Source organism: Ranitomeya variabilis, chromosome 5 (genome assembly GCF_051348905.1).
Source record: "Ranitomeya variabilis isolate aRanVar5 chromosome 5, aRanVar5.hap1, whole genome shotgun sequence".
NCBI classification, from domain to species: domain Eukaryota; kingdom Metazoa; phylum Chordata; class Amphibia; order Anura; family Dendrobatidae; genus Ranitomeya; species Ranitomeya variabilis.
The window spans coordinates 260,897,613-260,919,884 of NC_135236.1; the positions used below are offsets into that span (position 1 = coordinate 260,897,613).

The 22,272-nt window shown below is 45.6% G+C and overlaps 1 protein-coding gene across 3 annotated transcripts in view; it reads right to left on the reverse strand.

The window, feature by feature from the left end:
- The window catches only part of VPS13C (vacuolar protein sorting 13 homolog C), a 391,739-nt gene extending 377,552 nt beyond the window's left edge, over positions 1 to 14,187 (reverse strand). For 2 of the 3 annotated variants that reach the window (XM_077264165.1, XM_077264167.1), the window contains exon 1: positions 13,967 to 14,187. In XM_077264165.1, the coding sequence (XP_077120280.1) occupies positions 13,967 to 14,063 (97 nt within the window). In that variant the 5' untranslated portion in view covers positions 14,064 to 14,187. The remainder of the gene's footprint in view (positions 1 to 13,966) is intronic. The other variant, XM_077264166.1, reaches the window with a different exon arrangement.
- Positions 14,188 to 22,272: the final 8,085 nt, after the last annotated feature.

Below are 22,272 nucleotides of genomic sequence, written 5' to 3' on the forward strand. Positions count from 1 at the left end.
ACAATCCTGCTGACAGGTTGCCTTTAAAGAAAGTGACTTGATCATTTTTCAGCATATTGCGCTTAAAAGCCGTTCACCATTTTATACATGCACATAAAAAAAGAAAATGACGGTGGCAAAGCCGCTGCAAAGAGTGGCCAGAAAGAAGCTAACAAAAGGCTTCAGGAAAACATTGCAAGCATTTCCTTGAAGTATCTTCTGCCTGCAAAACATGTCGGGTTCAGCAGAGTTTAAAAGAAGCCATGTGCACATACCCTTAGGCTGCTGTCGTTCATCATTTTCCTCATATATGAAATATGGCCCGTTTTTTCTTTTTCAGTGTGCTGGATTCACGTGCGTCAGTTTTTACAATCCTTGATACATCTATTTTTCTAGTATGAAGTGAAAACATTTATTTGCCTTTCCTACTCACTGTACAGTAAAATACACAGCATACAAGGGATATCTGTACATTATTCAATTTATTCAACAGGGCCATTGACGTGCATTGATAAAGTTTATCCACAACAGGGATCAAAGTAGGGCACGTCACTTTTTTTGTGGACAACCATTTGAACAGCAAACACAGAGTCAGTTTAAACAAAGTGGGACCCTAGGCAAAAGTTTAAAGTGGGGCCCTAAATGCTCTCATTTTGCACCATCACACAGACATTTCAGCTGTATTTACACGAGCTGATTTCAGGTTCTTAAAGGAGGAAGATTGACAATATTGAAGTTGTTCGATGCATGTTTCCCGGCCTCTTTACTCAGGATGACAAAAAATGATGAGGACTGAATTAATCACTAGCAGATCAGTCTGTCCACATACAGCATCATGTTATCAGCAGCACAAATGCAGTTTTCACCGAGGTGTTGTTGAGAACAAAGATTTTTGTTCCAGCATAAAAGATCTAATCACCCTATGAATAAGCAGCATTTTGCTCTTTTAGTATAATGTGCCCTATAGTGCTCCATATAGTATAATGCACCCCATAATGCAGCTGCATTTTCCCAGCATTATTATCAACTATTGAAATCCAGGAGGATGCTGATGTAGTTGAATGTGCGATGGCGGATGGGGTTGGGATGGCCAGAGCCGTCAATGGGCCACCCTTATTCACAGCCTCCTTAGCGACCACGTGGTCTGCCACCATTAGCAGCATGTCACTGGCTGGGGTACCCTGGGGGAGTGGGATCCCCAGGAAAATGCCTAGTTTGCCTGAACGCCGGCCCTGCGCACATTCACCACAAAAAACTGACATGTGAAACTGGCCTTAGGCCACGTTTTGTAAGCCATAATCAGGAGTGGAACAGTCAGGAAAAGTATAATAGAATCACCCCTTCTGCATTTCTCACGCACTCCTGATTTTGGCTTACAAGTACTGACGCAAAATACTGAACGCATGAATCTGGCCTTAGGGTAAGGGCATATGACGTCTTTTTCAGGCAGGTTTTGGGGTAGAAATAAAATGCTTAAAAGGATGAACATGTGCATTTCTATGTAAAAACAATTCAGGATATGGTCACACGTGGCATTTTTGAAGCTTTTGTTGGTGCATTTTTGGGAAGGAAAACAAGCTGCGTTTTATACTACCAGCAAATACATTTTAATTAAAGAAAACTCATGTACACATGGCTTTCTCCTTCCTGAAAATGAGAGCTCTGCAGTATTTTTGAAAATCTGCAGCTTATTAATTCTGACAGCGTGGTTTTTTTTTGTTTGTTTTTTTTTAAGAATTTGTATCCATTGAACGTAATGAAAAACTGCAAAAATGCAGCATAACATTTCTGATGTTTTATTTTTGGTGAAAAAGCCAACTATATTAACAGGTACTGCAGAGAAATCACACACATAATCCATCAGAAAAATGCAGAAAACAAAAAACAAATAGCTGAATTTTTACTAATAGAAGGGAAAGTCTTGGTTGCAGTAAAAAAAGACACTTCCTTCTTAAACTAAAGATTTGGCCCCGATAAAATAAATAAACCTATACTCTCCTCCCTACTGGCTCTGTCCCCAGGGTGCCTACACTCGCAGTACCGTGGCTGTGATGTAGTGGAATATCCGATTCCCAATCAGAGCTGGCGTCACTGTCCCCTCCTCCTGTGAAATGAACATGAAGAGGAAGTCTGAGATCAGATGAAGCCCAGCCTTCCTCTTCATGTTCAGTTTGGCCGAAGGCAGAGACAGTGACGCCAGCGCCGATTGGGTGCCGAGCATCACGTGTCATTGCCCCGTGACCTTGACTGCCAACAACTCTGGAACTCATGGGGCCCCTAATGTGTGGAGCATCTCATGGGGCCATAATGTATGGAGCATCTTATGGTGCCATAATGTGTGGAGCATCTTAATGGGGAATATATGTTTTGAGCATCTTATGGAGCCATAATATATGGAGCATCTTATGGGGCCATAATGTGTGGAGCATCTTATGGGGCCATCAACCTTTATGCAGCATTGTATGGGGCAAATGTTTCTATGGAGCATCTTATGGGGCCATTATTAACCTTTGTGCAGCATTATATGGGGCATATTTTAATATGGAGCATCTTATGGGGCCCATCATGAACTGTATGGAGCATTATATGGGGCTCCTGATTCAATATGGATATTAAAAAACACTTAACCTACTGATGTCTCAATTAATTTTACTTTTATTGGTATCTATTTTTATTTTTGACATTTACCGGTAGCTGCTGCATTTTCCACCCTAGGCTTATACTTGAGTGAATAAGTTTTCCCAGTTTTTTGTGTCAAAATTAGGGGGGTCGGCTTATACTCGGGTCGGCTTATACTCGAGTATATACTGTATATTTTTTTAATATCTTTAAAAATATTTTTTTTCACTTTTTGCATGCTTCAATAGTCTCCATGGGAGACTAAAAGCTGCACTACTTCGATCGCCTCTGCTACACACAGGCGATGATCAGATCTCCTGTGTGTAGAAGAAATGCTCACTTGCTATGAGCTACAACCACAGGGCGGGGCTCATAGCAATCCGGCAATGACAACCATAGAGGTCTGCTGTTACAGGCACATTGAGCTGTGTATATTAGCTGACATGTGTCCGGAAAGGTGCGGGCTCAGCGCTGGTGCCCACACAAAACAGGGGGTGTCCAGCATCAGTGTACTACAGTGGGGAAAAAAGTATTTAGTCAGCCACCAATTGTGCAAGTTCTCCCACTTAAAAAGATGAGAGGCCTGTAATTGACATCATAAGTAGACCACAACTAAGGCTACTTTCACACTAGCGTCGGTACGGGGCGGTCGCGCTGCGTCGGCCCGACGTACCGACGCATACTGTGCAAGCGCCGCACAACGGGGACAGCGGATGCTGTTTTTTCACGCATCCGCTGCCCCATTGTGAGGTGCGGGGTGGTGGGGGGGCGGAGTTCCGGCCTCGCATGTGCGGTCGGAAATGGCGGGCCTTCGGCACAAAAAAAGTTACATGTAACGTTTTTTGCTGCCGGCGGTCCGCCACAACACGACACAACCGTCGCACGATGGTTGCGACGTGTGTCAATACGTCGCAATGCGTCGCTAATGTTAGTCTATGGGGAAAAAAAACGCATCCTGCAGACGACTTTGCAGGATGCGTTTTTTCGCCAAAATGATGCATTGCGACGTATGCAAAAAAACGCTAGTGTGAAAGTATCAAAATAAGAAAACCAATCTAGAAAATCACCTTGTCTGATTTGGCAAGATTTACTTTGCAAATTATGGTGGAAAATAAGCATTTGGTCATTAACAAAAGTTCATCTCAGTATTTTGTTATATATCATTTGTTGACAATGAAAGGTCAAATGTTTTCTGCCAGTCATCACAAGGTTGGAACACACTGTTGGTGGTATGTTAGCCCATTCCTCCATAAAGATCTCCTCTTGAGCAGTGATGTTTTGGGCCTGTCGCTGGGCAACACAGACTTTCAACTCCCTCTAAAGGATTTCTATGGGGTTGAGATCTGGACACTGGCTAGGCCACTCCAGGACCTTCATATGCATCTTGCGAAGCCACTCCTTCATTGCCCTGGCGGTGTGCTTGGGATCATTATCATGCTGAAAGACCCATTAACGTTTCATCTTCAATGCCCTTGCTGATGGAAGGAGGTTTGCACTCAAATCTCACGATACATGGCCCCATTCATTCCTTCATGTTCACGGATTAGTCGCCCTGGTCCCTTTGCAGAGAAAGACCAAAAGCATGATGTTGCCACCCCCATGCTTCACAGTGGGTATGGTGTTCTTTGGATGCAACTCAGCATTCTGTCTCCTCCAAACACAACGAGTTTTGTTTCTACCAAACAGTTCTACTTTGGCTTCATCAGACCATATGACATTCTCCCAATACTCTTCTGGATAATCCAAATGCTCTCTAGCAAAACTTCACATGGGCCCAGACATGTACTTGTTTAAACAGGGGGACACGTCTGGCACTGCAGGATCTGAGTCCCTGGTGGCGTAGTGTATTACTGATGGTAGCCTTTGTTACGGTGGTCCCAGCTCTATGCAGGTCATTCACTAGGTCCCCCATGTGGTTCTGGGATTTTTGCTCACCGTTCTTGTGATCATTTTGACCGCACAGGGTGAGATCTTGCGTGGAGCCCCAGATCGAGGGAGATTATCAGTGGTCCATTTTCTTATTATTGCTCCTAGAGTTGATTTTAACACACCAAACTGCTTGCCTATTGCAGATTCAGTCTTCCCAGCCTGGTGCAGGGCTACAATATTGCTTTTGGTGTCCTTCGACAGCTCTTTGGTCTTCACCATAGTGGAGTTGGAAGTGTGACTGTTTGAGGTTGTGGACAGGTGTCTTTTATACTGATAAGGTCAAACAGGTGCCATTACTACAGGTAATGAGTGGAGGACAGAGGAACCTCTTAAAGAAGTTACAGGTCTGTGAGAGCCAGATATCTTGCATGTTTTTAGGTGACCAAATACTTATTTTCCACCATATTTTGCAAAATAAATCTTGCCAAATCTAACAAGGTGATCTTCTGGATTTGTTTTCTCATTTTGACTCTCATAGTTGTGGTCTACCTATGATGTCAATTACAGGCATCTCTCATCTTTTTAAAGTGGGAGAACTTGCACAATTGTTGGCTGACTAAAACCACTGCTCAAAAAAATAAAGGGAACACTAAAATCCCACATCCTAGATATCACTGAATGAAATATTCCAGTTGTAAACCTTTATTCATTACATAGTGGAATGTGTTGAGAACAATAAAACCTAAAAATGATCAACGTAAATGACAACTAATAGCCCACGGAGGTTTGGAGTTGGAATGATGCTCAAAATCAAAAGTGGAAAATGAAGTTACAGACTGATCCAACTTCAGTGGAAATGCCTCAAGACAAGGAAATGATGCTCAGTAGTGTGTGTGGCCTCCACGTGCCTGTATGACCTCCCTACAATGCCTGGGCATGCTCCTGATGAGGCGGCGGATGGACTCCTGAGGGATCTCCCAGACCTGGACTAAAGCAACCGACAAATCCTGGACAGTCTGTGGTGCAACGTGACATTGGTGGATGGTGCGAGACATGATGTCCCAGATGTGTTCAATCAAATTCAGGTCTGGGGAACGGGTGGGCCAGTCCATAGCTTTAATGCCTTCATCTTGCAGGAACTGCTGACACACTCCAGCAACATGAGGTCTGGAATTGTCCTGCATTAGGAGGAACCCAGAGTCAACCACATCAGCATATGGTCTCACAAAGAAATGCCACCCACCATTACTGACCCACTGTCAAACCGGTCATGCTGAAGGATGTTGCAGGCAGATCACTCTCCACAGCGTCTCCAGACTGTGTCACATCTGCTCAGTGTGAACCTGCTTTCATCTGTGAAAGAGCACAGGGTACCAGTTGCGCATTTGCCAATCCTGGTGTTCTGTGCCAAGCGTCCTGCACGTTGTTGGGCTGTAAGCACAACCCCCATCTGTGGACGGCGGGCACTCAGGCCATCCGCATAGAATCGGTTTCTAAAAATTTGTGCAGACACATGCACATTTGTGGCCTGCTTGAGGTCATTTTGCAGGGCTCTGCCAGTGCTCCTCCTGTTCCTCCTTGCACAAAGGCTGAGGTAGCAGGCCTGCTGCTGGGTTTTTTCCCTCCTACGGCCCCCTCTACATCTCCTGGTGTACTCGCAAGTCTCCTGATAGTGCCTCCAGCCTCTACGCTGAGAGACACAGCAAACCTTCTTGCCACAGCTTGCATTGATGTGCCATCCTGGATGAGATGCACTACCTGAGCCACTTGTGTGGGTTGTAGAGTCCGTCTCATGCTACCACGAGTGTGAAAGCACAGCCAACAATCAAAACATCAGCCAGAAAGCATTGGTACTGAGATGTGGTCTGTGGTCCCCCATCTGCACAACAACTCCTTTATTGAAAGTGTCTTGATAATTGGCAATAATTTCCATCTATTGTCTATTCCATTTGCACAACAGCATGTGAAATTGATTGTCAAACAGTGTTGCTTCCTAAGTGGACAGTTTGATTTCACAGAAGTTTGATTTACTTGGAGTTATATTCTGTTTAAGCGTTCCCTTCATTTTTTTTGAGCAGTGTACTTTTTTCCCCACTGTAGTACGCCGATGTCGGAAAGGTGTTACACAAGTGCTTAGAAAACAACTAACATAGCCGGAATCATCTTCCTCTTGGAAAACTCCCTGAGGGTGCACCTTAGTTTAAAAGACTTCATCTGCACATAGCCAGTTCTTGCTCTTATTTGATTCTGGCTGCTCCCGTGAATATTCTTTTGTTTGTTTGTTTTTTAAATCCACAGTACAGTTCCAGAAATGTGGGCCTTTTATTTTGTACTAACTTTTAAAACCATTGCCAAAGGGAAGTGGCTCATTGGATTCTCTAGGGGGCATGTAATTAGCTGCTTAGCATTAACCTGTGAGCAACATCACATTGTAAAGAATATAAAAATTTTCACTAAATAAAAAAGGCTCATAATAAAATAAGAGCTAAAACACAGTCACTTTTGGCCAGGTCCTCTGGCTCTGTGCATGTCAGCAATCAAAAAAAGGGCAAAGTAAAACTAGACACTTCAATTAACAAGCAATCACATGATTTTACACAAGATTTTGTCTGACTGATGCAACTTCTGCAAACTAGCTGGCTGTGCTACTAAAATGCTCATAACTCGAACCGACCAATTCCTAATGCTTGTTTCGAGTAACAAGTATAATGGGAGTCAATGGGAAATCTGATTATTTTTCCGTCAGACCCTAGAAAGAGGTCTGGGGGGCAGTGAAAATATTGAAATGGATGGAAAAAGTGCTAAATGGAAGGAGAACAGCACGGGGAAAACCCAGGAAGCATCTCTGACTCCCAGATCGCAGTTGAGAAAAATGGTACTCCACTTTAAGAAGTGACAATAAGACATTCCAAACTGATGAGAAATTGCATTTTACAGGAAAAAAAATGTTATGAAACATTTTTTCCTGTATAATGACTTGTATATAAGACAACATTTAAAAAGATTTTAAAAACAATAAAGTAAACCACAATTGAATTTTTTGTAAAAAAAAAATAATGGAAATTTCAGTGTAATATATGAAGGAAGCAATATCTGACAAAAATGTGATGTAAAAGAGACTCGGACACACATTCTGTATTAGACAAAGGAGGGCTTCATACACATTCTGTTCAAATCATTATGTAGTGGCACTCCTAGACTCATAAAGGCTATGCACTAAGTGCAAAGCCTGCCAAAAATTACAAGCAGGGTCATCCATACACCCTTGAAGGTTCAAACTGTAGTACATGTAGTACCTCATTCAAATATTGTTTGTAAAGTATAATTGTGGTACTCCTACACTCATAAAAGTTCTGCACAGTGCAAAGACTGCCACAAATTACAAGCAGGGTCATCTCAACAGCCTTGAAGGCAAAAACTGGAAGGCCTGATTAAAATATTAAGAACGTGTACACCTGTAGCAGGCCAATTTTGGTTTTTATTTCAAACCAACTAAATTTCACACAAAGCAGGTTCTACAGTATATATGACAATAGTTAATTTTTTGACCAACAATATTGCACATTTTACCAGGCCAAGCAGATTAAAAATGTTAATACACCATAGTTTTACACAAAGCACGTTAAACTGTATGCATGAATCACTGAATCCATGAACATTTTTTCAAGCTTTTTTTAATTTTTAAATAACACCGAAATTTAACAGAAAGTACGTAAAACTGTGTGGTTAAGTAATTGAATCCAGACAAATTTGCGACTGCTTTTTTGTAGTGTTACATCCACCGAAATGTACTCAAGAAGACGTAATACTCTATGGGTGAGCAACATATTAGCTATAAAGTTTTGATCAATTTTTTAATGGTTATATACCAATGAACTGCAGCCCAAAACATGTAATACTCTATGGATGAGTAATTGAATCCAGATACATTTTTGAACACGTTTTTGGAGGGTTAGATATCACAGAAATTTACCCTAGATCATGGAACAGTGTATGGGTGCGAAATTTAACCCAGCAAAAGGTTTTTTTTAACACTGAGTTTTACATTCCACCATAATGTACCAATAACCGTGTTAAACTGCATGGATGACTATTTGAATCCAGAAAAATTTGGAACGTTAATATTTTGAAAGTGTAGTTTATGTACTTCTACACAAAGGCTTTTCAAAAATTGCAAAGCCAGGGAAAAAAATATAAAAGGAGGGTAATACAATAATCCTCTTCAGATGTCTGCTTCTTCTTTTCCTTCCTTGGGAGGCTGGGGGGAGGTGTGCCTTAGGCTACTTTCACACTAGCGTCGGTACGGGGCCGTCGCGCTGCGTCAGCCCGACGTACAGACGCAAACCGTGAAGAAAATGCCCGATGTTGGCAGCGGAAGCAGTCTTAAGACGCTTCCGCTGCTTCATTGTAAGGTACGGGGAGAAGGGGGCGGAGTTACGGCCGTGCATGCGCAGTCGAAAATGGCGGTTCCAACGTACAAAAAAGTTACATGTAACTTTTCTTGTGGCGGCGGTGCGCCAAAACACGACGCAACCGTCGCACAGCGGTTGCAATGTGTGGCACTGCGTCGCAATGCGTCGGTAATGTTAGTCTATGGGGAAAAAACGCATCCTGCAGACAACTTTGCAGGATGCGTTTTTTTCTCCACATCGACGCATTGCGACGTGCAGTGCATGACGCTAGTGTGAAAGTAGCCTTAGCCTGCTTCCTGGAGCCTGACTTCCAGCAGTGCCTAAGACCCGCCATATAGGAACAGGCAACAGCCCCCTGTGTAGAACCCCAAGGACAGTATCCTCTCTCGGGGGTGGTAGCAGCCCTATCTCGAGCCACCTCAAGGAGCCAGTCCCAGGCCCGTTCAATACTCTAGAAGGGTTCAACCTGCTCCCTTCATTTGGGGATCACACCCACTACATACCAGCGATGTTGCCCCTCCATTTTAAATAATGTAACCCTGGTTCCAGCCTTCGATGCAATTGTTCAGTCTCTACTGCCCAATCGTTGAACGAGATGTGATGACGGGTCCCAAATCCTTCAAAGGACCCCCTTTTCCACTGAAAGTCGTAAATAACGTCCACCTCTCAGGATGCCAACTCTCGGTACTTTGCGGCTAGTGGACCCGATTACATTTCAAAAGACCTGGTCCAGGCTCGCCTCCTTGTCTCTTCCAACTAGCCTAGGCCCCACAGTCCGCTCACCAGTTCCTGGATCCTGGCTCTCCTGTCCACAGGAACCTCAGCGATAAAGTATGTGTCCTGGGTTCACGCATTGGCGGTTTTGGACAATCGTCTGACAGGCTTCTGCCACCTCTGCTGTTGCACCAACTTCCTCTGGCTCCAATATTCCTTTGGTCACTCCCTGAGTAGTCTAGAGTGGTTCTGCCATCTTTGTAGCCCACTAAGCACGTTACACTGTGTAGATGATTAATTGAATACACCTAAAAATGTTAACACTTTTTGGTAGTGTTAACTATCACAAAATGTACCACAAAGCATGGAATACCCAATGGGTAACAGAATATAGTCAATTTTTTAACACAAAAATAAAAATGATGCAGCTACATATTTCGCAAGGGACTGCACAGCCCTATTCCCTGTCTAGACTGTATTCTGTCACACTACCTGCTCCTGCAACACTATCTCCCTCCCTAGAGTAAATGCAGAATGTATGTGATACTAACAGCAAAGCAAAAGCCCTTAGAAGCGCTGTTAGTATGATGATTCAGCTTCAGCACCAGTATCAACACTACAGGCCTCTGATTCATTATACTGTGCACACACACATCTGAACAAGCACTCTCTTTCTCCAATACAAAGTTTCGCAGAGCTGTGCAATGGCGTCAGTGCGGTGAACCAGGCGGCGCCTGTTCATTTATAATCCCTGATGATGTCACACGTTCAAGCAATCACAGTAATGCCACAACCAAGATGGCTACATTACAGTAACTCACAGGCAATCCCCGCATGCTTATTGGCTGTGTAACAGGCGCCAAACCTGCAGGGATTGGAGCACCACCCAATACTTGCCGAGTAATAAGCACATCACCCAGTATCACCCAGATACTAGAGTGATATCTGAGTAATAGGCCAGTCTCAGGCTGCTGTCACACTAGCAGTATTTGGTCAGTATTTTACATCAGTATTTGTAAGCCAAAACCAGGAGTGGAACAATTAGAGAAAAAGTATAATAGAAACATATGCACCACTTCTGCATTTATCACCCACTCCTGGTTTTGGCTTACAAATACTGATGTAAAATACTGACCAAATACTGCTAGTGTGACGGCAGCCTCACACGTTGATATTTCCGGTACCGGAAAAATCAGTACCGGAAATATCTGTGTCCGTGTACTCACGTGGCACATCAGTGTGCCACACGTGTGGCAGCCGTGTGCTGCCTGAGGACCACACGGACCGCCGCAAGAGAGACAGCACTACAGTAAGCGCTGTCCCCTGCGTGTGGTGCTGAAGCCGGCATTCATCCCTTCTCTCCTGCTCGGCTGAAAGCAGCGCTAGCAGGAGAGAAGGGATTTAAGATCAAGGGTTTTTTTTATTTAAATTAAAGTTTGGGGTCACCTACAGCCTCCAACCCCACCCCCCGCTTGAAGAGAAATACTCGCCCAACTCCCGCGATGCCTGCTCTCAGCGCCGGCAGCTCGTCCTGTGTGAGCGGTCACGTGGTACCGCTCATTAAGGAGATGAATATGCGATGAATATTTATCACCTTAATGAGAGGTACCATGTGACCGCTCACACAGGACGAGCTGCCAGCGCCGAGAGCAGGCATCGCGGGAGTTGGGTGAGTATTTCTCTTCAAGCGGGAGGGGGGTAGGGTGGTAGGCGGCAGGTGACTCCAAACTTTAATTTAAACAAAAAAAAACTTGATATTTCATCCCTTCTCTCCTGCTAGTGCTGCTTTCAGCCGAGCAGGACAGAAGGGATGAAAGCCGGCTTCAGCACCACACGCAGGGAACAGCGCTTACTGTAGCGCTGTCTCTCCTATCGCGATACGTGCACACGGAGGAGAGTGCACACTGTTCTCAGTGTGCGGGACGCTTTGCGGACCGTGCTGCCAGAGAAAAACGGACATGTCTACGTGTTTTCAACACAGACACACGGGCCGTAAAAACACGCAGGCATGTGCATAGACCCATTCATTTGAATGGGTCTACATGTGTCTGTGTCTCCGGTACGTGAGAAAACTGTCACTACATGTACTGGAGACACTGACGTGTGAAACAGGCCTTATGAGCACGTTCGCTCATCCCTACTAGTAAGGCTAAATTCAGACAAGTGTATGGAAAAAAAAATAAATCTTCATTTTAGCATTCCTAATACCAGCTGTATTACTGTTTTTGTTTTTTTTACCACTGGAGTATATCACCTGTCTGCAGATTCATGCGGCCCAAACCACTGACATTAAGAATCAGACACTGGCTCTATCATTTCAGCCAGGGTATTACTACGAAACGCTGCATCATTTACAGATACAACATCATTTGAAAAGATGGCATCTCAGATGATTAGTCGTGGGCAGGTCCTTGGTGGCTTCACATCACCCTACTCCTCTTAGGCTATGTTCCCACCATGCTCTTTTGGTACAATTTTGATGCTGCAAATTTTCTGCATCCATTAAGTAAAATTGGTTACTTAAATTATAAGCAGCATCAACAAGTCACCAAAAAGTCATTGTGGGAACGTAGCCTGAAGTGCTCATGCAGGCAAGCATATAAATCGGACCTATGCAGTCCAATTTTTCATAGGATAGCTCACTGACCCCTGTTATTCAATAGGGCTGATCAGATGAACAATTTTTTGGGAGGAAAAAAATAGAATGCATTACTTTCTTCCAGGTCTTCAATGAAACTCAGGCCGGTCTCACACTTGCGTTTGGGTAGAGTGCGTAGGGCTGCGTACTTCCTCCCTTAAGCTCTGCCTACTTCCCTTAAGCTCCGCCTACTTCCGCATGCGTCCTGCATACTTATCTTTAATATTGCGTATACAGGAACATGCATTGTATGCAGATGCATACATGTTGCATTTTCTTGCGTTTGGGGGGCACATCAAAACGACGCATGCGGACGCATCCTCATACAACGCATTTCCCTGCGTACCCAATGTTAAAGATAAGTATGCAGGACGCATGCAGACGCAGGTGGAGCTTAAGGGAGGAAGTATGTAGCCATACGCACTCTACCTAAGCGCAAGTGTGAAATCGGCCTAAACCATTCAAATCTATGGTTGCGGGGGGGGGGGGGGGGGTGGAAAAAAAAATGTAAAAATCGGATACTACCAGCACTTACGTAAAAAACGCACTTATGGATGAAAATTAGAAACGGTGTTGTCTGTATGACACTTGGACGATCCTGATGGGATCCTAGCTGATAGCTTTTCCCTATATCTGTGTATAGGGGGAGATGTCAGTAATGGGGAGCGAGGAGGGGACCAGTTGGCTGAGACGAATAGTCCATAGTTAGCTTCATGGACTGCTTTCACAGAAAACACGCAATGCAGGTGCAATGTGTGAACGCAGCATTAGCCAGCGCTGCAGGCAGCGGGATCTGCTAACAAATTCCCTTGAAAAATTTATATATATATATATATATATATATATATATATATATATATATATATATATATATATATATATATACACATATATATATATATATACACACACACACACACACACACCATTCATTTTACTCCCTAAGGCTACTTTCACACTAGCGTTTTTTTTGCATACGTCGCAATGCGTCGTTTTGGCAAAAAAACGCATCCTGCAAAGTTGTCTGCAGGATGCGTTTTTTCCCCATAGATTTACATTAGCGACGCATTGCGAAGTATGGCCACACGTTGCAACCGTCGTTACATGTAACTTTTTTTGTGCCGACGGTCCGCCATTTCCGACCGCGCATGCGCGGCCGGAACTCCGCCCCCACCTCCCCGCACCTCACAACGGGACAGCGGATGTGTGGAAAAACAGCATCCGCTGCCCCCGTTGTGCGGCGCATTCACTGCTAGCGTCGGTGCGACGGGCCGAGTACGACGCTAGTGTGAAAGTAGCCTAATCTGGGTAATGGATGGATGGCGTCTGTATGGCACCTGTAGGTAGTTTGCATTTGTTGACACATTTAGGTGACTGTTTCCAGAATAGCGGATGAGCCCAGCGCTCCCGCCAGTAGTCACCACAACCCCACTGATACCTATGGAAAAGCGTCGATATAAACTCACACATTGGCCGGCCCTGACCTGTGTGTGCAGACAGAAAACTCACTAGTGTGACCTCTGTCCTGAGGAGCCAGTCACACACCCACAGTATCCCTGGTGGGTGCAGCACCTGTGTCACCCCTGCCACCTGTCCCTATGACACGTCTTCATACACAACCCCACGGCCAGCCCTGTGTAGCACAGCCCCACCTATACACGGGGAGAGGGGCACACATGCCTCATACGCATCCACCAGCCGGCAGGACACGACACACAGCACAGCTGACTCTTACCCCCCCAGATCCCCAGCTTTAACTGGGACCTGTCGAGATTCTCCACGTAATCCCCCAGGAACCTGTTCAGCAGATCTGCCACCACAGACTCCAACATGACCGCTGTGACAGGAGGCGGCGCCTGGAGAAGCCTCAGTGCACGGGAGCAGACACAGTGACGAGGCGACTGACTGCGGACTGTCTCACTGCAGCCATACTAGTGGGCTGCAGGACCTCCGAGCACGTCACGCCCATGTGACCAGAACAGCGTGGGAGGAGCTATCGTAGAGTTTACACAGGAGCTGCCCACGTCCTGTCACTAGTGTTTCTGTGTGGGGTCTACTACAGTAGAGTGACAATGTGCTGCTCATGCGCCATTATCAGCTATGAGGGGGAGCGCTGTGTCAGCTGTAGACCGGGTCACTGTTGTGTTCCTGGGTGTTTATGTCACGGGTCTTGTCACGTGGCGTGGAGGTACAGCTCAGCGCGTGCTCGGCTGCCTGTGGCTGGGAGGGAAGACGCCGCCACATACCGGTTCCCACAGCTGACTGCGCCTTGGTTTTCCCGCCCTCCGGGCACATCCTATCCAGGGAGAAGCAGAGTGACATGGCGGCAGGACGGTTTATTACCGCTATGTTCAATGGTTTTTAAACCTGAGGAAATGTGAATATGTGATAATGTTACTGTGGCGACAGTTTACAACTTCTTCACCACAGAAACACTGGTGGTCCTGACGGTCACCATATAGTGGCCATTGTTGCCTATGCAGCAATATGACACACGATAAACGCCACGAGACAGAAACACTTGTGCAACGTTCTTTGACCATTTTAAAGCTGCGATAAAACTGCCAAGATGAGGGTTACATTCGATTACCCCTTAGGCTACTTTCACACTAGCTTCGAGCACTGCACGTCGCTATGCGTCGTTTTGCAGAAAAAACGCATCCTGCAAAAGTGCTTACAGGATGCGTTTTTTCTCCATTGACTTGCATTAGCGATGCAGTGCGACGCATTGCCACACGTCGCAACCGTCGTGCGACGGTTGCGTTGGACCGTCGTCACCAAAAAACGTTGCTTGTAACATTTTTTGGTGCGTCGTTCCCGTCTTCCGACTGCGCATGCGCTGCAGGAACTCGGCCCCCGCCTCCCCACACCTCACAATGGGGCAGCGGATGTGTTGAAAAACAGCATCCGCTGCCCCCGTTGTGCGGCGCTTCCACAGCTAGCGTTGGTGCACCGCAACGTCGCATATCGACGTGCAGCGCACAACGCTAGTGTGAAAGTAGCCTTAGTGACGGAGCCAAATTTATGAAATCTGACCAGTGTCAATTTATGTGGTAATAACTCTGGAACGCTTCAACATATCCCAGTGATTTTGATACTGTTTTTTCGTGACACATTATACTTTATGATAATGGTAAATTTAGGTCGATATGTTTTGTGTTAATTTATCAAAAATATCAGAAATTTGAGAAAAATGTAAAAAAATTAGCAATTTTCAAACTTTGAATGATTATCCCTTTAAAGGGAACCTGTCACCCCGTTTTTTCAAGATGAGATAAAAATAGCGTTAAATAGGGGCAGAGCTGTGCTTTACATTAGTGTATTTTTTGTGCCTTTATTTCCCCACCTATGCTGCCGAAATACCTTTGTAAAGTCGCCGTTTTGGGCTGTCACTCACGCTGGTCTGGTCATATGGGCGTGGTGACATCGCTGTTTCTCCCCCAGATCCTGCTCATCTTTCCGTTGGTGGCGTAGTGGTGTGCGCATGCCCAACAGGCGAATCCACTGCGCAGCTGAAGGAAAAGAGCGCGATCTGCGCTATTCAGCGGTTTATCGATGGGCGCGGCCATCTTCCTGAGGCCGCGCGTGCGCAGATGGTAGTGCTCGGCTTCCCGGGGCTTCAGGAAAATGGCCGCGGGATGCCGCGCGTGCGCAGATGGAGATCGTGGCGGCCATTTTCCTGAAGCCGAGATGCGAACTCGGCTTCAGGAAAATGGCCGCCACGATCTCCATCTGCGCATGTGCGGCGTCCCGCGGCCATTTTCCTGAAGCCCCTGGAAGCCGAGCACTACCATCTGCGCACGCGCGGCCTCAGGAAGATGGCCGCGCCCACCGATAAACCGCTGAATAGCGCAGATCGCGCTCTTTTCCTTCAGCTGCGCAGTGGATTCGCCTGTTGGGCATGCGCACACCACTACGCCATCAACGGAAAGATGAGCAGGATCTGGGGGAGAAACAGCGATGTCACCACGCCCATATGACCAGACCAGCGTGAGTGACAGCCCAAAACGGCGACTTTACAAAGGTATTTCGGCAGCATAGGTGGGGAATAAAGGCACAAAAAATACACTAATGTAAAGCACAGCTCTGCCCCTATTTAACGCTATTTTTATCTCATCTTGAAAAAACGGGGTGACAGGTTCCCTTTAATCCAGATAATCATGCCACAGCAAAACATTAATAAATAACATTTCCCTCATTTCGGCTTTACATCAGCACCATTTGTAAAATGTTCTTTTATTTTGTTAGCATTTTAGGAGGTTAAAAAATGTAGCAGTAATTTTTCATTTTTTCAAGGAAATTTACAAAATGTATTTTTTTTAGGGACTTAGCCATGTTTGAAGTGCTTTTAGGGGTCCTATATATTTGGAAACCCCCAAAAGTGATACCATTTTAAAACAGCACCCCCTGACATATTGAAAACTGCTGCCAGGTAGTTTATTAACTCTTCAGTTGCTTTTCAGGAATTAATGCAAAGTGACATGACAGAAATGACAATGTGCATTTTTACAACCTAAATTCCGCTAACTTCTGAACAGATTACTAGAGCCGTCAGACTCTAAGGGTACCGTCACACTCTGCAACTTTCCAACGATCACGACCAGCGATACGACCTGGCCGTGATCGTTGGAAAGTCGTTGTGTGGTCGCTGGAGAGCTGTCACACAGACAGCTCTCCAGCGACCAACGATGCCGAAGTCCCCGGGTAACCAGGGTAAACATCGGGTTACTAAGCGCAGGGCCGCGCTTAGTAACCCGATGTTTACCCTGGTTACCATTGTAAATGTAAAAAAAAAAAAACACATACTCACATTCCGGTGTCTGTCACGTTCCCGGGCGTCCGGTTCCCTGCACTCCTCCTGCATCCTGTGTAAGCGCGGCCGTAAAGCAGAGAGGTGACGTCACTGCTGTGCTCTGATGTACGGCCGGCCGGCGCTGACACGGGATGCAGGAGGAGTGCAGGGAAGCGGACGCCCGGGGACGTGACAGGCACCGGAATGTAAGTATGTAGTGTTTTTTTTTTTTAACATTTACAATGGTAACCAGGGTAAACATCGGGTTACTAAGCGCGGCCCTGCGCTTAGTAACCCGATGTTTACCCTGGTTACCAGTGAAGACATCGCTGCATCGGCGTCACACACGCCGATGCAGCGATGTTAGCAGGTGATCCAGCGATGAAATAAAGTTTCAAACGATCTGCTACGACGCACGATTCTCAGCGGGGTCCCTGATCGCAGTAGCGTGTCAGACACAGCGAGATCGTAACTATATCGCTGGAACGTCACGGATCGTGCCGTCGTAGCGACCAAAGTGCCACTGTGAGACGGTACCCTAAGGCCAGAAATTGGTCATGAATTGCCAATCGCAAACATCAGGACCACAAAATCATGATCTGATGGCACCAATAGGGATTAGGAGGAAGCCCCCACAGTCTGTTAACCATTTATAATTATGTAGTCACTATTTAAAAGAGCATCTAAGGGGTTAAACAGATTTGGACGGTGCAAACACTGATCGTGGCTGATGCAGCAAGTTGTCCGCTATAGTGTACAGCCGACAGCTCCTGGATTGTCACCTGTATGGGGATGCTATTCTCATATCTCAGGTCAGTTAAAAGACGTATTGGCTGTCATTAAAGGGTTAAGGCTACTTTCACACTAGCGTTTTTTGGAATCCGTCGCAATCTGTCGTTTTGAGTAAAAAGCGGATCCTGCAAATGTGCCTGCAGAATGCGTTTTTTGCCCATTGACTTGTATTGCCGACGGATTGCGACGTATGGCCATACGTCACGTCCGTTGTGCACTGGATGCGTTGGTATTTGGCGGACCGTCGGCACGAAAAAACCGTTCAAAGGAACGTTTTTTCGTACTTCGCGTCCCCCATTTTCTACCTCGCATGCGCGGCCGGAACTCCGTCCCCTCCTCCCCGGACTTTAGAATGGGCAGCGGATGCATTGAAAAACTGCATCCGCTGCCCACGTCGTGCATAATATTCACAACGTGCGTCGGTACGTAGCCTAAGGCGTCTTTCACACTTCCGTCTTTCAGCTCCCGTGACAATCCGTCGTTTTTTGAGAATGCAGGATCCTGCATTTTCTCATAGACTTGTATTAGCAACGGATTGTGACGAATGGCCATCCGTTACACCCGTCTTTCACTGGATCCTGCATAAAAAAACGGTCCGTCGGGCAGAGAAAACATTCAGGCTTCTTTCACACTTGCATCATCTGGCGGCCGGCACAATGTGTCGGCGCGACGTATCGACGGATGCGTCAAAAATAGTGAAAAAGGAATGCAACGCATAGCATACAGTATTTCGACGGATCCGCTAGACGGTTCCGTCGAAAAACTGGATCCGTTGCATCCGTCTTGTCTGTTTATACCATCCGTTCTTTTGACGTATCCGTTTTCCATGCCTAAAAATGGGAGTCTCCCAAATGTGATTGGCTACTGGAAAATAAGGGAAACCTATAGACTGTTTTTACACCCCAACTTTGACAGGGTTTAGAGAAAGTGGCAAAGATGGAAGGAGTGCTTGTGATGATTGCGACCATATGTTCTGATGTTATTTTTGAGACCAATAGGCTGGCAATAATAGTTCGGGAAAAGGAGGCAGCAGCAAGAGAGAGGATTCTTCGACAGCGACGTCGCCGGCGCCGCCTATGGATACATCCCATAAACGCCCAGCGAATGACCCGGGGACTGTATTCAACACACTACATAGAGTTGAGGCAGAACCCGGATAAATTCTTTATGTTCGAATGAGACAGGAACACTTTGATGTTTTGTTGGAACTTGTTGGGGATGTCATCCGAAGGAAGGACACACAGTTGAGGTGTTCCATCTCACCGGCGGAGCGGCTGATGGTGACACTTCGGTAAGCCTATTTTTATGTATTTTTTTTATCATTGTTCATAGTTAATGCCATGTGCACATGTTGCTTTTTTTGCAGCGGGTAACAGTGCCCTGTAAACCTATGGAAAACCACATCAGCAGTGAACATGCTGCAGAAAATACTGCGCTGAAAGACTGCGTTACATTTTCTGCAGCATGTCAATTATTTTATTATTTGTGCCCATTCCACAGTGTTTAACACCTGCTCCATAATAGGAATGCACAGATGTAAAAATGCTGGTTTAAATGTGCACTAAAACAGCAAAAAAACGTCCGCAGTGACGTTTAACAAAATTTAAAAAAAAATATTAAAGATATTATTATATTTGTGAAAATTGCTTTAAAATGTAATGTTGGTGCTTGCATTTTTTAATAATTTTTTTTCCAAAGATTCCTTGCTACTTTGCACCAGGAATTCATTCCGAATCCGACCATGGACATCTGGCTGCAGAGTGCTGAAAACTTTGAAAAACTGTGCCATTTCCCAAATTGCTTGGGTGCCGTAGATGGCAAACATATCCGGATTTCAAAACCTGCAGGATCTGGCTCCAAGTACTATAATTACAAAAAGTACTTTTCGATAGTACTTATGGCCATAGCGGATGCCAATTGTAGGTTTATTGCTGTGGACATTGGAGCCTATGGCCACTCAAACGACTCACAGGTCTTCAAAACATCTTCTATGGGCCGTTGTCTATATGGAGACACCTATGATTTCCCACCACCAAGACCACTCCCGGGAACATCTGGCCCACCTATGCCATTTGTCTGTGTTGGAGATGAGGCATTCCAGCTGTCACGACACCCACTGAAACCTTATTTAAGCAGTGGATTGACCAGAACCAAACGAGTGTTTAACTAGAGCCAGACAAGTGGTGGAGTGCGCGTTTGGCATTTTAATCGCAAAGTGGCGAGTGCTGCTAACCGCCATAAAACTACAGAGACTGTGGATGAGGTTGTCAAGGCCTGTGTGGTGCTGCACAATTATGTGATTTCCCAGGAGTCAGTTTCCATGGATGAAGAGGACAGTCAGACAACCTTGTGGGACTATCAAAGCAACTCTGTTCGGACCGCAGTTGCGGTTTCCAGAATGAGGGACCACTTCGCTGATTATTTCATGTCACCTGAAGGCAGAGTTCCATGGCAAGATGACATACAGTAGTTTGAGCTGTTTCTTTGATGTCTATGTCAATAATGTTTCTGTACAAAGTCTTATGATTTTCTTGACACAAAGTTTTACTTAGTTCCCTAAAGTTTGGTATGTTTTCTAATAAATCAAACATGTTATACCTTGTCAACGTGTGTTATGTTTTTGCACCTTTTTTTTCTTACCATACTTAAATGAAGACACTTAACAATAAAATAGTTTTTAAACAAAACCAAATTTTATTTTACTTATTTTATTAAACACATTTTTTTTAACCTTTTTTGGTAAAACATTTTTTAAAACCCTTTTTGGGTTAAACACTTTTTAAACCCTTTTTGGGTTAAACACTTTTTTAAACCCTTTTTGGGTTAAACAAAATATTTTTAAAAATGTTTATTACACAAATTTTACACTTTCTAAATCTGTAAATTGTGGGGTGGAGATCCTAAGGGAGGGGCTGGAAGGTTGGACCACGTCGATAGTGGGGGAAAGCCTACTGGGTTGGGGTTGATCTGTAGTGGAAGGGGGGGAAAAAACATGAGGCTGAGCAGGGAGGTCAGGTTGGACAGCGGGTGGTGTTGGGGTAGGTGGAAAACTAAACGGGGAAGGAAAATTTGATAGGGAAGGAAACAGTGGGGAGGACATTGGGATTTGGGTCTGGGTTGGGATTTGGACCTGGGTTGGGATTTGGGCCTGGGTTGGGAATTGGGCCTGGGTTGGGATTTGGGCCTGGGTTGGGAATTGGGCCTGGGTTGGGAAACGACAAGTAGTTTGGAAAGGGTTGGTAGGAGAGACAGTGGCTGTGCGGGGAGGTGTTGGAGTTGGAGGGGCTTGGGTGATGGCATGCACTAGAGCAGCATGACAGCCTTGCATTACATGCATCTGCTGGTCAAGAGTTAGCTTTTCCATGCTCCTGAGCATTGATTGAAAAAAAAGGTTATTTGGAGATTCCCTTGCATCTGAATGCAGCCTATCCAAGCGACTGCTGAGTTCACTGATGCTTTGGTTCACCATGCTGAACCCAGCAGTCACTTGCTCTCCCAAAAGTTTGAAAGAGCTCTGAAAAGATGCATTCAGATGCAAGAACTCAGGAGCATAACTCCTTTGCTGACCCCTCTGTCGCTGACGCCCCGAACCTAATGGTGTTCTAGAGGTGGCAGGATCAGAGGGGTGGGGTAAAGGGAACGCTAACTTGTCACCAGCAGCTTCATGTAACGAAGTCTGCGATTATGCTCCAGCGCTGGCGGATGTTGATGTGGATGGGGCAGAGGTACCGGAAGTGAGGGAAGGGCCAGACGAGGGGTCAGAGGGGTGGGGTCTACCGACGTAGCCCACGGTGGCGGACTTCTGTGGGATCGCTCAAGAGGGGTCCAAGGTAGAAGCAGGCTCCCAAGTGCAACAGAAGGTGCTGTAAAATAATAGAAAAAAATAACAATATATTGATAGGAAAAAGCCCTGCCTGAAACAAAAAAAAGGTTAGACAGGTAAACATGGTGAATTATTCAATGGGCTGTTGAATATTTACTTTCTCAACATCGTTTCCCGGAGGAAGGACAGGGCACGGCTATATTTGTACTGTGGCCTGCGTCCTCTTGAGCCACTCGGGGCCTGCATCTCCTTGTTAAACTCCCTCTTGAAGTGATCCCTGAGTGACCGCCACCGCTTCATAACCCTTTCACTTGTAAAGAGAAGAATGAAATAAAAAAGTGGGTTAATTACAACACATTCCGTCCTGCTACAGAAATTACTGAAATGTGACTACTTAGGCTGCTTTCACACTAGCGTCGGCCCGACGTACCGATGCATACTGTGAAAAAAATGCCCGACGTGGGCAGCAGAAGCAGTCTTACGACGCTTCCGCTGCCCCATTGTAAGGTCTGGGGAGGAGGGGGCGGAGTTTCGGCCAAGCATGCGCGGTCGAAAATGGCAGACACGACGTGCAAAAAAAGTTACATGTAACTTTTTTTGTGCCGACGGTCCACCATAACACGATGCAACCGTC